This window comes from Tachysurus fulvidraco, chromosome 25, assembly GCF_022655615.1.
Source record: "Tachysurus fulvidraco isolate hzauxx_2018 chromosome 25, HZAU_PFXX_2.0, whole genome shotgun sequence".
NCBI lineage: Eukaryota > Metazoa > Chordata > Actinopteri > Siluriformes > Bagridae > Tachysurus > Tachysurus fulvidraco.
Window position 1 is genome coordinate 482,984 of NC_062542.1, and position 15,974 is coordinate 498,957.

The window sequence follows — 15,974 nt, forward strand, 5'->3', positions numbered from 1 at the left end:
GAGAGAGAGAGAGAGAGAGAGAGAGAGATTTTTGGGAAACAGTTATGAGCACAATAAAATCTCAATGCTTCCTGCCGTCCCTGACCTCTGACCTCTGACCTCTGACCTCTGACCTCTGACCAAAACGTGTGTATCTAACTGGCTGCTCTATTGGAAATGATCAGATCTCAGCTCTGGAATGCGATTGGACAAAACTGATCTCAGTTAAGGACTTTCTGATGATCCCACAAACCTGACAGCTTCGGCTTTAGATTTTATGGTGAAAACTTTCTCAGATTTTCCAAACTGACCCCTTTTTAGGAGGTGAGGACAACGACATCAGGATAAGTCACGTGTTCCTCTCACGTTCCTCTCAGGTTCCTCTCAGGTTCCTCTCAGGTTCCTCTCACGTTCCTCTCAGGTTCCTCTCAGGTTCCTCTCAGGTTCCTCTCACGTTCCTCTCACGTTCCTCTCAGGTTCCTCTCAGGTTCCTCTCACGTTCCTCTCGCGTTCCTCTCAGGTTCCTCTCAGGTTCCTCTCACGTTCCTCTCAGGTTCCTCTCAGGTTCCTCTCAGGTTCCTCTCAGGTTCCTGTCGTGTTCACCGTGTCTGAACACACTAAGGATCAGTGACCAAGCCAACGCTTCTCTCCTTTACATTTAACCAGAGAAAATGCAGATTGTCACATTAACCAGAAAAAAGCAAGGCGTAAAAGTTAAACAAACAATTTGATCCCATTTTCCCACCATATCTGTTAATAAGGAGACACTCGTATGTCCACGTTCAGGAAGACGGAATGCAGTGCGACTCGGTCTGAGCGCTCAAACATCCCACATACTGAAAGCTCAGATCTCCACTTCAGAGTGTGAGAGGAAGGTCAGATCTGTGCTGCTGTGTCAGTCCTGAGCTCCTGAACACAAAGTATGGACAATTTGTCACAAAAGGAGGTCAGGACCAGCACATCAGGACAGATGTGACCTTGCTCTCACACTCTGAAGTGTTCATCTGAGCTTCACGTCTCCTACATACCTGTATCATGGGAGCCAGTATGTGTGAGTCATGGTGGTGGTAACATCATGATGTAAGACCATCAGCTTGGTCAGGGGTGAGGATGAGGATGATGAAGCCTAATACAGGACAATCCTAGACTTTGGGGATTTAAGCCTTTGTGTTTTTCTGAGTAAACAATCTGATGTTCTCAGATTCACACAGAATGGTTCTGAGATCAAGACAAACACAATAGTGCTGAGATCTGACCTTTTGTTACAGACACATTAGTTAGATAAACAGGACTTGTCACTCGTTCATGACGTGTCACTCGTTCATGACGTGTCACTCGTTCAGGACGTGTCACTCGTTCATGACGTGTCACTCATTTATGACGTGTCACTCGTTCAGGACGTGTCACTCATTTATGACGTGTCACTCGTTCAGGACGTGTCACTCGTTCATGACGTGTCACTCGTTCATGACGTGTCACTCGTTCAGGACGTGTCACTCGTTCAGGACGTGTCACTCGTTCATGACGTGTCACTCGTTCATGACATTAAATGTAACATTAATATTGCTTTTAAAAATATGGTTTGTATTAAATTTTACGTAATAAATAGATCATTGTAATAGTTTATAAGTTGGTGTGTTGTGAGGAATAAAAGATTACTACACAGAATAACATTATGATCACGTGTGTGTGTGTGTGTGTGTGTGTGTGTGTGTGTGTGTGTGTGTGTGTGTGTGTGAGAGTTTAGGGATGACGTGTCAGGCTCGCAGCTCATACCTGGACTTTGAGGTACTTTGGGGGGAGCGTTTCACCCCTGTGCTCTCTCTGGAGGAGGGATTCTATGAAGTGGACTACGACTCCTTTCACCAGACGTACCCCACTCCCACTCCCACGTGTTCAGCACGTGAACTCGCTGAACTCGCCAAAAAAGGGGAAAGCATCCCTCTCCCACCGCTCACACCACCAATCCTGAACCAGAACCAGGACCAGGATGGAGAAAACGGAGGAGTGTGGGATGAAGAAGAAGTGGAGAGCGTCAGCAACGGCAGTGTGAAAAAAAATGGACACTGAACATTAAAAATCCCAGAAAGACTAAGACGAACCTTGCTGTAGTGCGCACTACTTAGGGCTTTTCTCTTCCCTTACACACAACACCTGTTTATAACAGTGTTATAGCATTTATTTCATCATCACTCAGCTTCTCTTCATCTCAGTGATGATCACAGCTGCATCATAAACACTGTTGTTGAGACATTTAACTAATTTCTCCTGAACTGAACAGAAAGGTTTAAATGTGATGATGCAGATTTGATGCTTATTCAGTTATTTACACAAACACTGTGTCATCGACATTAGGAGTGTGTTTCATGTCCACACAGCACATGGAGCATCACACACACTGTCTGACTCATTATTCTAGAATATTATATAATAGAATTGTGATCAATAAAAATCCTTCAGCATTCTGTTCTGTCCTGAATGATTACATTGTGATTTACATGTTTACAGAAATATATAATACTAATACTGAGTGTATCTCTCTCTCTCTCTCTCTCTCTCTCTCTCTCTCTCTCTCTCTCTCTCTCTCTCTCTCTCTCGGTTTACAGGGTCATTTGTAAGTAAATGTCTCCCCCTTCAGGTCACAGTAATACAAACAGCAATCATCGGGGTCCAAGCACTTCACACGAACATTGTTTTTCTATTAAACATCAGCTTGGAAACAGACATAGGGTCGAGGCTGAGACTGACGTGTGTGTGTGTGTGTGTGTGTGTGTGTGTGTGTGTGTGTGTGTGTTAGATGACAAATGAGAAGCTCAGATCTCCACTATGGTGTGTGATGTGAATGTTAAACCTGCACCGTGGTGTTATTCCTGACCTCCTGAACACTATCAGAGAAAGTAGGAACTTTCACCCCAAAATAACACAAAGGTCTTTATTGTGTTTTTGGTGAAAATTTTAACCATCTCAGATTTGTCATTTTGACAAATAGCCATGTGATGTTTAATATTTAACATAATGATCAGTTTGTTAAATCTGCTAAACTTATGGACATCACACACACACACACACACACACACACACACACACACACTGAAAGTCCTGATACCAACATTCCCACTGTACATCACTGATTAACACAGTAGTGCACGTTCTGCCCAATCACACTAACAGATCTGACCTGATGCACATCAGACAACTAAAGGATTCACCCATTAATGTGGAGCTCAGGGAGAACCTGTGTTTCATGTAGAACTGCCCTAAAGTCTTATATTAGTCTCTAAAGCTTCATGACCTTTGACCCATTAGATCATTTTACTGATAATCATTTGTTTGCTGAAGCTGTGATGGAGAATCAGGACGTTATAAAGGCTTGAAGTGGCTTTAATGACCTTTCTAACCTTTAGTACGCTGTAGACTAAATCATCACAAACCACTCGGATCTCCTCGAAGCTGAAAGCCCACCTCATGGAGCTTCGGCTTTACAGTGAAGGTCAGCTGGAAGCTTCAGCTCAGAACACCGAGAACCTCTACAGAGGGAACTGTTAATATATTTAACCGAAACGTTCTCTGAACATGACGACACAACAGGAGCTGAACAGTGAATCAGTGGCATCACAAACATCAACACACACATCAGCTGATGTCCAGCTTAAACCCAGAGAAAAACAAAACAAGCATCAGAAACAAACAGAATGGTTTTCCAGATGTTTTTATTGCCATCGAGTGACAGATGTTCTGTTAGCGTCTTAACTCTTCAGCCGAGTCCAAACACTTCCTCAAAAATCTTGTAAGGCTCGAGCGGCTGTGTGTGTGTGTCTACTGAAGACGTTGTGTTCTTGTCTGAGGGGGTGAGGGGCTCATGTGTGTAAGGTGTAATCTTGTCCTGTATGGTGTCCAGCGTCGGAGCTACGAACTCCTTCCCTGGTGTGGGCGGAGCCTCTGGTAGGATCTCTCCATGCTCCCCCTCTGGTGTGAGTGTTCCATATTCGTGCTTTGGTGCGAGTGCTCCGTGTTCACTCCCCAGTTCACTGGGCGGAGTCTCTGGTGTGATCGCTAAATGCTCACCCTTTGGTGTGGGCGGGGTCTCTGGTGTGGGCGGAGTCTCTCCATGCTCGCTCTCTGGTGTCAGCACTGTACTCCTGCTTTCCGACATAGTCTCCTGTGTGATTCTGTGCTCGTGCTCCAATGTGAGTCTCCTCTCTGGACTGATTGTTCTGTGCAGGTTCTCAGTTATAAGTATTTCATGTTCTGGCTTTGGTGTGAAGATTCCCTCTGCGTTCTGCCCCAGGTTCTTCCCACTTGTTCCTTCTGGGTTTTGCTCCACTAAAGTCCCCAGTTTACTTGTCAAGGGTTGCATCGGTGCTAAAGACAAATAAAAATCAATAATAATAGTAATAATAATAATAATGCTGTGTGAGGTGGGTTTATGGTCCTCACTTGGCATCTCAGGTACACAGGACGAATCACAGCAGGAACACACAGAGTCTGCTCCATGAAGCTCCTCCCACCTAATGAATAATGAATATTTATGAATGAATATTTAACATGTATTTAATCTGAGCAGTGTTGAATGAGGTGTTGAATCAGACCTGTGCTCCAGCTGGTTATAGCTGCACAACTTTGACGTCTGTGTTGCAATGATGCTCCTGATGGACATCTCACAATGTATGAACATGTACTGTAATTAAAAACATTAACACTTTATTAATGACCAGATTAGCTGGAGATTCCATGATTAAAGTTCACTTTTATATATTTTCTTGCCATCTGTAATGAGCTTTGTCCTAAAGTTAATATTTAATTCTCAAACTGATCCCCAACAGCGATGATCACTAAACTCCATCTCTGCTCTGATTGGTGTTCAGGTGTTGATTAATTCTCTTTAACAGCAGCTCTGACTGTCGTACAGGTTTATATTAATGTACTCACTCTGATACACTAACCATTCCATTTGTAAGAAGTCTCGTGTGTGTGTGTGTGTGTGTGTGTGTGTGTGTGTGTGTGAGAAGTCTTCAGTGTGAGCTCTGTGCATCAGTTAGAGGTGATAAACAGGAGATAAAGGAGACCTGAAGACTTCTGACTTGGAGATCAAACTTGATTTTGTACCTTTTGCACTTTTCCTTGCAGTGTGAAGGCGTCGACGACGAACCTGACAACGTTCCTCCTGGTGCTGTTGGTGAACCTGGACTTGTTGCTGCGCTTGCTGTCCATCAGGCAGCTGAGGAGAGAGAAGTGAAAGGCGATGGAACTTTTTTCAACATTCACCCTTTAAAAAAAAAAAACTCACTGAAAGAGGAACGACTCTTTATGATGGTTTATTACCCGTAGTTGTAGATGATGTTAACCTGCGGTGTGGAGACACGTGAGCTGTTTGTGGTTATGTGACAGAAATGCACGTATAAGCGCTCGTCTTCAGGCACATAAAGAGTCTCTGCTTCGAAGTACATCGGCTGTCCGATAACGACAGCTTCGGAGGCCGGGAGTCTGTTCCACTGAGCTGAAACACCAAGAAGGAAAATCAGCTGAAACCATCAGAACTCTGGCTGATATTTAATCAGCGTTACCATCACAGGCTGTCAGCGAGACGCTGCCTTTGGTCTTCATGGGTTTAAAGAACTTCAACCTTTCAACAGAAGGCACAAACCCAATCTTATACGAGTAGTGAAACCTGTGAAAAGACAAAAGAATCCTCAGCACCTTCATTAAAGTTTAATGTAACAACACTTCTGCTGCCTGATGGTACATGCTAATGAAAAGTCACGTTAGCTTCATCACTATACAGTGATGTTAGCTAGCTAAAGGTGCAGTCTGGATCTACGTTCAGCTCAGAAGAGAACTTGCACCTGTCCGGTATCTGCTAATCACTTCAGGTGAGAATACGTTTATGCCATTGCTGTCTGCTCAAGGTTTATATCCTGAGCGCACAAGATCGTTGCTCATGTGTCGACGTTCATGTTAGCAGCAGAACAGTGAGAGCATGCAGTAGGTGTAGAGAAGACTCACCTGTTAAAGTGACACTGCACAGGTACGGAGAACGTCTCAGAGCCCAACACAGTGGCATCAGGGGTGTAGCGTAGCATGTTGGAATAAACAACCGTCTTATTTACGATCTGAATTCACAAATAAAAGATTCATTTAAAAAAGTCTGAACTTCTTCACAGTGCTGTATATTTTCAGTGAGGGATTTATTTTAGAAAGTGTTAAACATGTGAAGGTTTATTATTCAGGTAGAGATCTAAACGTTATGGACGTTTGGCATGTTGCCCAAGATCCTCAACATCTACAACTGTGTTGTGGGGGGTGTACGGGGGGAGTTGTACAAGGGGGGTGTACGGGGGGGGGGGAGATGTACAGGGGGAGATGTACGGGGGGGGGTTTTAAGGGGGGGGGGTTGACAGGGGGGGGGGTGTACGGGGGGGGGGATGTACGGGGGGGGGATGTACGGGGGGGGGGTGTACGGGGGGTCATTAGACTGCAGGTTAATGCGCTACCTGTCTCTGAGAGCCGCACTCATGCAGCTCGTACTGGAATAAAACGGTCTGCTCGGTCTGTCTGCTCACTTCACACGTGCCCAATCTAACGTGCATTCGCTCCTTGTTGGCTCCCAGGTTCGACGTGTCAACTCGCACGCGCATTTCCCTTGAAGTGCACACAACGCTCACCGGTCCCTTCGGCCTCGTGCGGGTCTTCGGGCGTCGCCGTGGCGCGGGCACGAGTACGTGGCGCACGCGCTTGGGCAGCGGACTGCGGCTCTTCACGTGCTCCGGTGAGAACTGCCGTTTGTCCACACGCGGGGTTCTGAAATGCAGGAACACGGGCAGGTGTAAAAACGGCGCCTCGAGACGCTCCTGCGTTGCGCTGGTGACCGGATCCGGTGTGTGGAGAGAGAGCGCGAGGGCTGGAGATAACAGACCCACGCAGATCACGCAGGTGGAGGTCAGAATGAGCCCCATAACAGAGCATGAGAACACGCTGAGAAACATTCACTCACTGAAGGGACTCCCACTTTCCCAGGCACGTGTGATATCTCCCACAATGCACCACGCAGACCCCGTTAATTAACAACACACCTGATGCGTAAAGGAGGAAAAAGACGAGAATGGTGTGAAAATCCTGTGTGTGAGACAATCCTGTGTGTGTGACAATCCTGTGTGTGTGAAAATCCTGTGTGTGTGAAAATCCTGTGTGTGTGACAATCCTGTGTGTGTGACAATCCTGTGTGTGTGAAAATCCTGTGTGTGAGACAATCCTGTGTGTGTGAAAATCCTGTGTGTGTGTGAAAATCCTGTGTGTGTGACAATCCTGTGTGTGTGACAATCCTGTGTGTGAGACAATCCTGTGTGTGTGAAAATCCTGTGTGTGTGACAATCCTGTGTGTGTGACAATCCTGTGTGTGTGACAATCCTGTGTGTGTGTGAAAATCCTGTGTGTGAGACAATCCTGTGTGTGTGAAAATCCTGTGTGTGTGTGAAAATCCTGTGTGTGTGACAATCCTGTGTGTGTGTGTGACAATCCTGTGTGTGTGTGACAATCCTGTGTGTGAGACAATCCTGTGTGTGTGACAATCCTGTGTGTGTGACAATCCTGTGTGTGAGACAATCCTGTGTGTGTGACAATCCTGTGTGTGTGACAATCCTGTGTGTGTGACAATCCTGTGTGTGAGACAATCCTGTGTGTGTGACAATCCTGTGTGTGAGACAATCCTGTGTGTGTGACAATCCTGTGTGTGTGACAATCCTGTGTGTGAGACAATCCTGTGTGTGAGACAATCCTGTGTGTGTGACAATCCTGTGTGTGAGACAATCCTGTGTGTGTGACAATCCTGTGTGTGAGACAATCCTGTGTGTGAGACAATCCTGTGTGTGAGACAATCCTGTGTGAGACAATCCTGTGTGTGTGAAAATCCTGTGTGCGCCATCATTTAATCAGCGTTCAGCTTTAATCATGACGCCAGTCATTGTGGTCACGTGACAACACAACAGACGGAGCTTTAAGTGAACATTTTATGGTTCTTTAAGTTTTTTAAATTATGAAATAATAATAATAATTATTCAGATGTTTTATTACACTGTATATTTTTAAACATCAAAACAACGTAATCATGAACTTCAGAGAAGCGCTGAAAGGCAGCAGAAGTGATGATGATGATGATGAAGAAAAACGAGTCCTGTATCTATTAAGCCTTTTTTAATAACGCGGTCATTATAATAACGTGTTTTAGACTCTTGTCTGCTGGTGAGATGTTACTCCTTAAACCTTACAATCTGACAGTTAAACTAAAATGTGGGGGGGGGGGGCGCTAAGGTTTTATAAATCTTTTACAGATCAGAGAATAATTTGTGTTAAAGTCACTTTTGTGAGTTCTGTTCTCTTTAGAAGTGAAGGATAGTTTTAGGTCAAATACTCTGGGGTTCTCTTTAATGCCATTCATCCCTCCTTCCTTCTGCTGTACTTTAAAAGGCTTGTTAGTTAAATTAAGTATATATAAAATAATAAAGGCTAATAATGAGCCTGTCGCGTTCAGCAATGTCGCGTTCAGCGATGTCGCGTTCAGCGATGTCGCGTTCAGCGATGTCGCGTTCAGCGATGTCGCGTTCAGCGATGTCGCGTTCAGCGATGTCGCGTTCAGCGATGTCGCGTTCAGCGATGTCGCGTTCAGCGATGTCGCGTTCAGCGATGTCGCGTTCAGCGATGTGACCCGACCACACAACCCAGATTTGTCTCTAAACGTCCACACTTCACACTTCTCAGTGGAGGAGAAACTCAGATGTAACTTAACACCAGCTTCATTTTATTTTATTAAGCTTTACAGTTCATTTATACTGAGACTGAACAAAGTCTAGAGTCTTCATCATGATGAAGGATTTTAATATGTTGATAAGTTCAGACTGGACTTCCTGACTTGGTTCAGACTCGGATCTTCCTGACTGGATCAGAGAAGATCGTTTGACTCAGAAACCTCCTCTCTGAAGTCTCAGCTGCACTGACGTTCTCGGACATGTTCCTCTTCAGCATCTCCTCATCTTCCCAGATTCCCTCTGAGAATTTCACAGTAAAGTTTGTCAAGTTTTTCTGCATCGACGTTTCTTCTTTCTGAACCTCATCAGCATCGCTGTCCTTGTCCTTCTCTTTATTCTTCACTGTGTCATCTTCCTCTATCCCTTCATCATTCATCATTTCATCATCCTCAACACTCACTCCAATGCCCATCACAACCTCCTCCTCTAACTGCTCCCCTACACATAACTCCTCCTCCCCCTCCTCATCTGACTCCTCCCCCTCATAGTCTGACTCCTCCCAATCCTCATCTGACCCCTCCCCCTCATAGTATGACTCCTCCTCCCATTCATATTCTGACACCACCCCCTCCTCCTCATGTTCCAACACCCCCTGCCCCTCCCGTTCTGACTCCCCCTCCCGTTGATGTAGGTGGTGTAACAGGATGGAGCCCGGCGCAGTGTTCGGCTTCTCAGAGGCTTCAGTAAAAACTTTATCGTGGATTAAACTCCATGGTTTACTGCTCACCACCGCCTGCTGCACTGAGGACCACGAGTCTGAACACAACACACATGATTATATTTTTAGAAATCTGACATTATTAGAATTCTTATGTTTTATTAATATCATGTTTATGTTATCAGTATTAACATTTTTGCCATTTTTCGGCTTGTACAATTCTCACTATTATATTTGGCCACAGAACCATGCTGCATTATAATAAATTATTTAACACAGATTTTAAAATTCTTAGTAAGTTACAAAAACTCAATTAAAACACAAGTATAATGTATTTATGAGATAATCAAAGCAGATTTATTCCCTTACTCTGATGTTACAGATTTTATTGATTATCGTATAAAGACAAACTGCAGGAAAGCTAATGGAACAGAAGGTGATGTTACTCTCTAATCTAAAACACTCACTGAACCCCGACGGCCGACACTCAGAGTCACAGCAGGTACAGACAGAGGCGTGTCCCTTCAGCTCCGCCCACCTGATTATATAAACACAGTGTGAAACACACACACACACACTTCAAAGCCGGGTGTCAGATCTCTGGCCGCTGACTCGACTCGACTCCTTGACTTAAAAACAATGATAATTAACACTTTCACGCATCATTGAATCTGTTTATAATCAGTGAAGATTCCCTAAACATGTCCCTGTGAATCAGCTGTTACTATAGAAACCAGGATGTATTTTCTTTACTGTCTGAACTGCTGTTACAGGGAATTAATCAGCCCCTGATGACCAATCAGAATGCAGCGTCCAGCTTGTGTTGAGTGAGGATTAAACTCACCGGTGCTCAGACTCACTGTAGGTGCAGGACTTTGCTGTGGCGCTCGCCGTCACGTTTCCGACCAGAACAGTGCAGTGCAGATAAAAACGCTGAACAGAACGAGGGATCACAAAAAACATGGGATAAAGAGCCTGAAAACACCAGCATCCCTTTCTCCTCATCTCTAACTAGAACAAAGTCTCATTGCAGATCAACTGTGAATGTAAACACCGTTTGGTCACAGGAACTACTTTAGAGGGAAGGTTTTGTGGGGTCGTGATGAAGGACAGACGGAGGTCACATCATCTACAGCCAGCTGTACAGTAACTACACCACTCTGCCCCAGACTTCCACTCCAATGGAGTTCCACGTTCTTCTCAGTTTACAGACAGAATTCAGTGAAAATATTCTCAAAATTTGAATGTAAAAATGCACCAAACATTTATATTCTTTATAAATTGTGATTAAGTAATAAAGAACATTTTTAAATTAAATGTAGAATTAACAGTTCGATGTTTAGCTAAAAATGAACAGAAAGCTTTAGGAGCTTCACGGCAGCCTGAATGTGTGATATTGTATAAAGCGTAAAGTGAAACCTCTGAAGCCGCCTCAGCGAATGAAAACGCATCGAGTGAAAAGCGAAGGACGTTCATCTGCCTGGAGACGTAACGAGACCGACTTCCTGTCCTCTTACTATCCACCATACAGCTAAAACAGGCAGAAATAACATTAGCGTCATGGCGATTGTGTCTGGACCAAAAAGACCACAGGCCAAGTTACCCGAAGTTGCTGATGACATCATAGCGTTGGGTGGAGTTAGAATCCGTAACGTGACAGGCCTCCACGTAGACGCTCTTGTCCTTCGAAATCGTTTCGGTGGCAACTTCAAAGTACACAGGCTCCCCGAGGATGAAACTCTCGTTCACCCCGAGTTCCTGCCAGTTAGCTGTAAGAGAACACGAACACAGTGGCTCAGGTCCACGCTCACTACAGCGAGCCGAACCACATGGGTGTGATCAGCCGTCTCACCATCACGCACAGACACACTGAAGAGCTGCTTCTTCACCATCGTCTTCCGATACGACTGCGGACGAAATTCAGGAAAATAGCCGATTTTGTACGAATAGTGAAACCTGGGGAACAAAAGGGAGAGAATTCCTTAATTATCTAGTTAATAATTAGTAAATCTATCATCATCATCATCATCATATCTAGTTCTGCCAAATGCTGTAAATGTAAATGTAGTTATCTAACTAATTATTCTATTGCAGAACATTAAAAAAAAAAGTCATTTATTTTCTGTTGAATATCTAAATTCACATTTCAGGAATGCTAAAGAAACAAAAGGCTAAACCACTAGCATTAAAAAAAAATGACGGAGTAAGATAAATTCATCCAGCAAACTACAGAGCAATATGCTAAACTTAGCTGGGACGTCAAAGCTTCTGGAAAGCCACAAACACAAAAAGATCACAGAAGGTGTGACTAAAACATGCTCGCTGTTGTTCCTCAGACGCTTCAGCAGTGCTCACCGATCGTACACACACTGGACTGCTAGCTTCAGCGGCATGGCTCGGAGAACCGCTCCCTGTCTCTCTGGTCTGTAGAGAACCTCATTAGCATACAGGAGCTGCCCCTTTACTACCTGAATAAGAGAAAGATCTCATTTAGTTCAGGAAATAAAAATGGATCATTTTCTAAAGAACCCACAGATGCCAAGAACCCCAGAAACGTTATCGGGGTTTTACTCACTGGCTTTCCAACCAGAAGTCACACAGATGTACAGAATTTACACAGGTTTATTGCCACTGCTCTGGAGGATCTCCAGGATTCATCTCCGGTGTTAATTCTCTCTGATACCTTCTCATTGCTATAGCAACCTTCTTATTTATGGTCTTATTAACATGGAGAGAGAATAAAGAGATGCTGCAGAGGGAACAGACTGCTACAGCAGGTGACAACTGGAACTGATATAAGACACAAAACACTCGGACGTGATGTTCAGGGGAAAATAATCCGTTGTAGGATAAAGAAACTCCATTACAGCATTCTGTCATTTTTATTTCTTACTAAATGATTCTAATCTTCCAGATGGATGTTGATTTGGAGACATTTAGCTGCAGCAGCATCTGAAACCTCACACTGAGTCACTAGTGTGTGTTTAATGACCCTGAGATGCTTAAAGCACACGTTAAACATAAACATGACGTGGAGCTGCTTTAAGTGTCTAACTGTATTGCCTCACTGCGCCACCTTGTGGTGGAACATGTGAAAGTGCTGTTCTGTTTATTGCTGTGTCTTACCGACAGTAAACTCCCACACTCATTCAGGTCGTAGTGGAAATACACGACGCGCCCGTCAACACGTGACGCCGGACACGTTCCTAACCGGAAATGAGCGGCGGAGCTCCGGAAGTTCAGTCGGTCCTGATTGATTGTGACGGTAATCCTGCTGTAACCACACCACACCTCCACACCGTGATTATTACTGACCGGAGACACGCGGGTGGGAGATTCGTGTCTCTGTGGAATCAGAATCTCTGACAGAGGACGCGGTAACTGGCTGCTTCCTGTCACAGGACTGAGAAGCTCTTTAGACACAGCAGGAATGGGCTGATGGTGGAACATGGGGAGGAGGAGATGAGGAGCTGTGATGGAGCTGGATCTCTGATCATCTCCTCTCCCAGACACAAGCACCAGGAAACTAAACACACACACGGACAGAGAGAAGAGCAGCCGCTCGACATCCATCTCAGTCCCACAGACAGATTAGTGCACAAAGCCTTAATGAAACCTTTCACATGCAGCTGCAATTAAGCCACTAACCCCGAGGCACCTGATGCGGCGGTGACGTCACTGAGTAATTAATGACCCCGCCCACCTGAAATTAACTGGTCTCCAGAGCTCCTGATTATGACCTGTTCGTCTTCTTCTCTGGACGTGTGTAATGACATACTGTAGAGAATGAGGTAGAACACAACCTGGTGAAACACTTCTAGTGTAACTCATAATAGGTGTAGTGTAGAGGCACAAACCAGGAACTGTGTGTGTGTGAGAGTGAGTGAGAGAGAGAGAAAGTGAGTGTGTGTGTGTGAGAGAGAGAGAGAGTGTGTGAGAGAGAGAGTGAGTGAGAGAGAGAGAGTGAGAGAGAGAGTGTGTGTGTGTGTGTGTGTGTGTGTGTGTGTGTGTGTGTGTGAGTGAGAGAGAGAGAGTGTGAGAGAGAGAGTGTGTGTGTGTGTGTGTGAGTGAGAGAGTGATGCCCTGTGCTGGACTGGTATCCCGTCCAGTGTGCAGATAAACCAGACGTCTCTCTGTCCAGACAGAATGTTTAGTGGAGATGAATAACAGCATGAACAGGACGAGTTCTTCCTTCTGAGCCGTGGTCTCTAACAGGTTCTGAGCTCTGACAATGTCTGACACACACATTATCATCATGTGATAAACTACAAACAGATGTTAAATGGAAGATCAGGGAAAACCTTTATTAAAAAATAATAACTCCTCTCCCCTTCAGCCCAGATTTATCTGTGTAAATAATCCAGATCTTTAGACACGAGGCTCCTTATTTAATGTGTACAAAAACTTCATGACTCTTTTTTGGAGCCTCTTGTTTTTCATTTCTCACTTCCTTCTTATTTGTTTGTCATGAGATTGATGTTGCGTTATTTATGTGACCTGTAAGCAGTTTAATTAGATAATAGCTATAAAAAAACATAATAAATATAATACATTTTATAATTGTTGATAATTTCCAAAAAAAAAAAAAAAAAAAAAAAAATCACAAACCCTCGTTTGTCTCACGAGGCGTTGTCTCTGAAGCCACTTTATACAGCTCCACTTTCATATACAACACTTTGTAGATGGACAATAATGGACTTGTCTCACTATAGAGTGTCACAGAGAACTCCATCATCCTGCACATTTCTGTCTGCACACCAGAGTAATCAGACTAATCAGCTAATTAACAGACCCCTCTGTGTGTGTGTGTGTGTGTGTGTGTGTGTGTGTTATAACCACAACATACTAAAATGTACAGCACAGGAGGTCCTTAAAGACCAGGCACATGGACCTGGGTGCAGTTTCTGACTGATTGCAGCCACACAAGCCTCAGCACAGACTGACCCTGAGCAGGTGTGTGACTTAGGTGTAGTAGGTGTTCACTTCGTGACTTAACCACACCTGTGTGTAGGTGTTCACTTCGTGACTTAACCACACCTGTGTGTAGGTGTTCACTTCGTGACTTAACCACACCTGTGTGTATGTTAATGACCTACAGAAGCTCACACCGACACCTTTACTGTGTACGAGTCTGTAAATGAGCTCCGTGACAAATATCCTTTACATTTCTTTTAACAGTTTAACTTTCTACTCCATTCGAAAGAGCAGAATAAGATCGATCACACATTAGTGTGTAAATCACCTGAACATTTCTGATTGGCTGTTGGAGATTTTTCATTGGTGCAACTTCAAAAATCTCTTAGCAAGCAAAGATAACTGGAATAGCATCAAAGTCAACTAATAGTTCACTTTATTAGATGTTTCTGTAACAAATATTAGATTATTAATCTTATTACTAGACATGTTTACTAATTTCAGTCTTATAATAGTCTTATTTTCCTGCTAGATCATTTAGTTTCTTTCTACAAATAAAAATCAATCTGAATGATTGAATTCATCAGAATTAATTTTGCTTGGATTAAGATCAAATTTCCAGTAACAGATAAAGACCATGTCAAGTGTGACAGGAGTAAACAGTATCTAGAAAAATATCTGGTGCTTTAAAGAGTAGGGCCACTGCACGCTCTCTCTCTCTCTCTCTCTCACACACACACACACACACACACACACACACACACACACACACATACAGTCAGTGTTGTAGTGAAAATACACCACCAGCCAACCATGTCATTGATGGTCTGATGATATTATTAGATAAATGAGGGGTGCCAATACTTTTCTTCTTCTTTTTAACAGTTGAATGAAGCCTTGAAGTCGTGACGTTTTGAAGTCATGTAGATGATGATCATTTCCAGCAGTGTTCATGCTGTATGTGTGTGTTTGCTATCTGAAGAGTGTCTAAGTGTCTTGGACAGTGAACAGAGTAAACATTATCCCCAGTGTTTAAACAGAGCTGAAGTGAAGATGATGAAGATGTCCATCTTCTGAGGTTCCTTCCATTTAACCTGGAACATCTGACCAACATCATCATGCTGACTTTCTCATAAACGTCATGTTTCACACATGGCAAATTTATAAGGATTATAACACACATGCACACACACACACACGCGCACACACACACACTTTCAGTCAGTAAGTCGTTGCCTAAGTATGGAGGAGAAGTACAGTATGTTCTGTTTGAAACTCCTGCTCCTTCACATTTACTTCAAATGAACTACTTAGACGGGATTAGTTTTCTGAGTTACTGAGTTCAGACGTGATGGTCATGTGATGGTCATGTGATGGTCATGTGACCTACTAACGCTCAGGTGTGGCCAAAACCCCTACAAGACCTTATTATAATGATCAAATCAGTGTTTATTAACATGAGGTGCATGTCATACACACAGAGTGTTTAGTGCCCAGAACCTGTGAATCACTCAGACTTACACCTGTCCTCCTGAGACACACACACACACACACACACACACACACGTCAGGAAAACTAATCCCGTTTAAGTAAGAGACCTAAAAATAATCCTTATGCTAAATAA

The 15,974-nt window shown here is 43.9% G+C and overlaps 2 protein-coding genes across 2 annotated transcripts; both read right to left on the bottom strand.

The window, feature by feature from the left end:
* Window positions 1-3,672: 3,672 nt before the first annotated feature.
* On the bottom strand, window positions 3,673-7,121 carry zp3d.2 (zona pellucida glycoprotein 3d tandem duplicate 2). The gene is made up of 8 exons (XM_027162384.2): window positions 6,471-7,121; window positions 5,983-6,089; window positions 5,544-5,647; window positions 5,302-5,476; window positions 5,086-5,197; window positions 4,569-4,657; window positions 4,417-4,487; window positions 3,673-4,341 (listed from the first exon to the last, which is right to left on the bottom strand). The coding sequence occupies exons 1-8, from the start codon at window positions 6,960-6,962 to the stop codon at window positions 3,734-3,736; spliced, it is 1,758 nt and encodes a 585-aa protein (XP_027018185.2). The 5' UTR covers window positions 6,963-7,121; the 3' UTR covers window positions 3,673-3,733.
* A 1,628-nt stretch (window positions 7,122-8,749) lies between these two features.
* On the bottom strand, window positions 8,750-13,073 carry zp3d.1 (zona pellucida glycoprotein 3d tandem duplicate 1). The gene is made up of 8 exons (XM_027161982.2): window positions 12,562-13,073; window positions 11,791-11,903; window positions 11,288-11,391; window positions 11,039-11,204; window positions 10,855-10,966; window positions 10,280-10,368; window positions 9,903-9,973; window positions 8,750-9,533 (listed from the first exon to the last, which is right to left on the bottom strand). The coding sequence occupies exons 1-8, from the start codon at window positions 13,006-13,008 to the stop codon at window positions 8,887-8,889; spliced, it is 1,749 nt and encodes a 582-aa protein (XP_027017783.2). The 5' UTR covers window positions 13,009-13,073; the 3' UTR covers window positions 8,750-8,886.
* Between the last annotated feature and the right edge of the window lie 2,901 nt (window positions 13,074-15,974).

Bases quoted from the DNA above. Each gene is read 5' to 3' on its own strand.
- zp3d.2 (XM_027162384.2), bottom strand. From the start codon at position 6,962: ATGTTTCTCAGCGTGTTCTCATGCTCTGTTATGGGGCTCATTCTGACC. The intron at 5,648-5,982 runs GTGAGTCTTCTC...GTCTTTTCACAG, and splicing joins GTGCAGTGTCACTTTAACAG to GTTTCACTACTCGTATAAGA. The intron at 4,488-4,568 runs GTCTGATTCAAC...ATTATTCATTAG, and splicing joins TATAACCAGCTGGAGCACAG to GTGGGAGGAGCTTCATGGAG.
- zp3d.1 (XM_027161982.2), bottom strand. From the start codon at position 13,008: ATGGATGTCGAGCGGCTGCTCTTCTCTCTGTCCGTGTGTGTGTTTAGT. The intron at 10,369-10,854 runs GTTTCACTTTAC...CGTTCTGTTCAG, and splicing joins TCGCTGAGGCGGCTTCAGAG to CGTTTTTATCTGCACTGCAC. The intron at 9,534-9,902 runs GTGAGTGTTTTA...TGTTGTGTTCAG, and splicing joins GTGTCGGCCGTCGGGGTTCA to ACTCGTGGTCCTCAGTGCAG.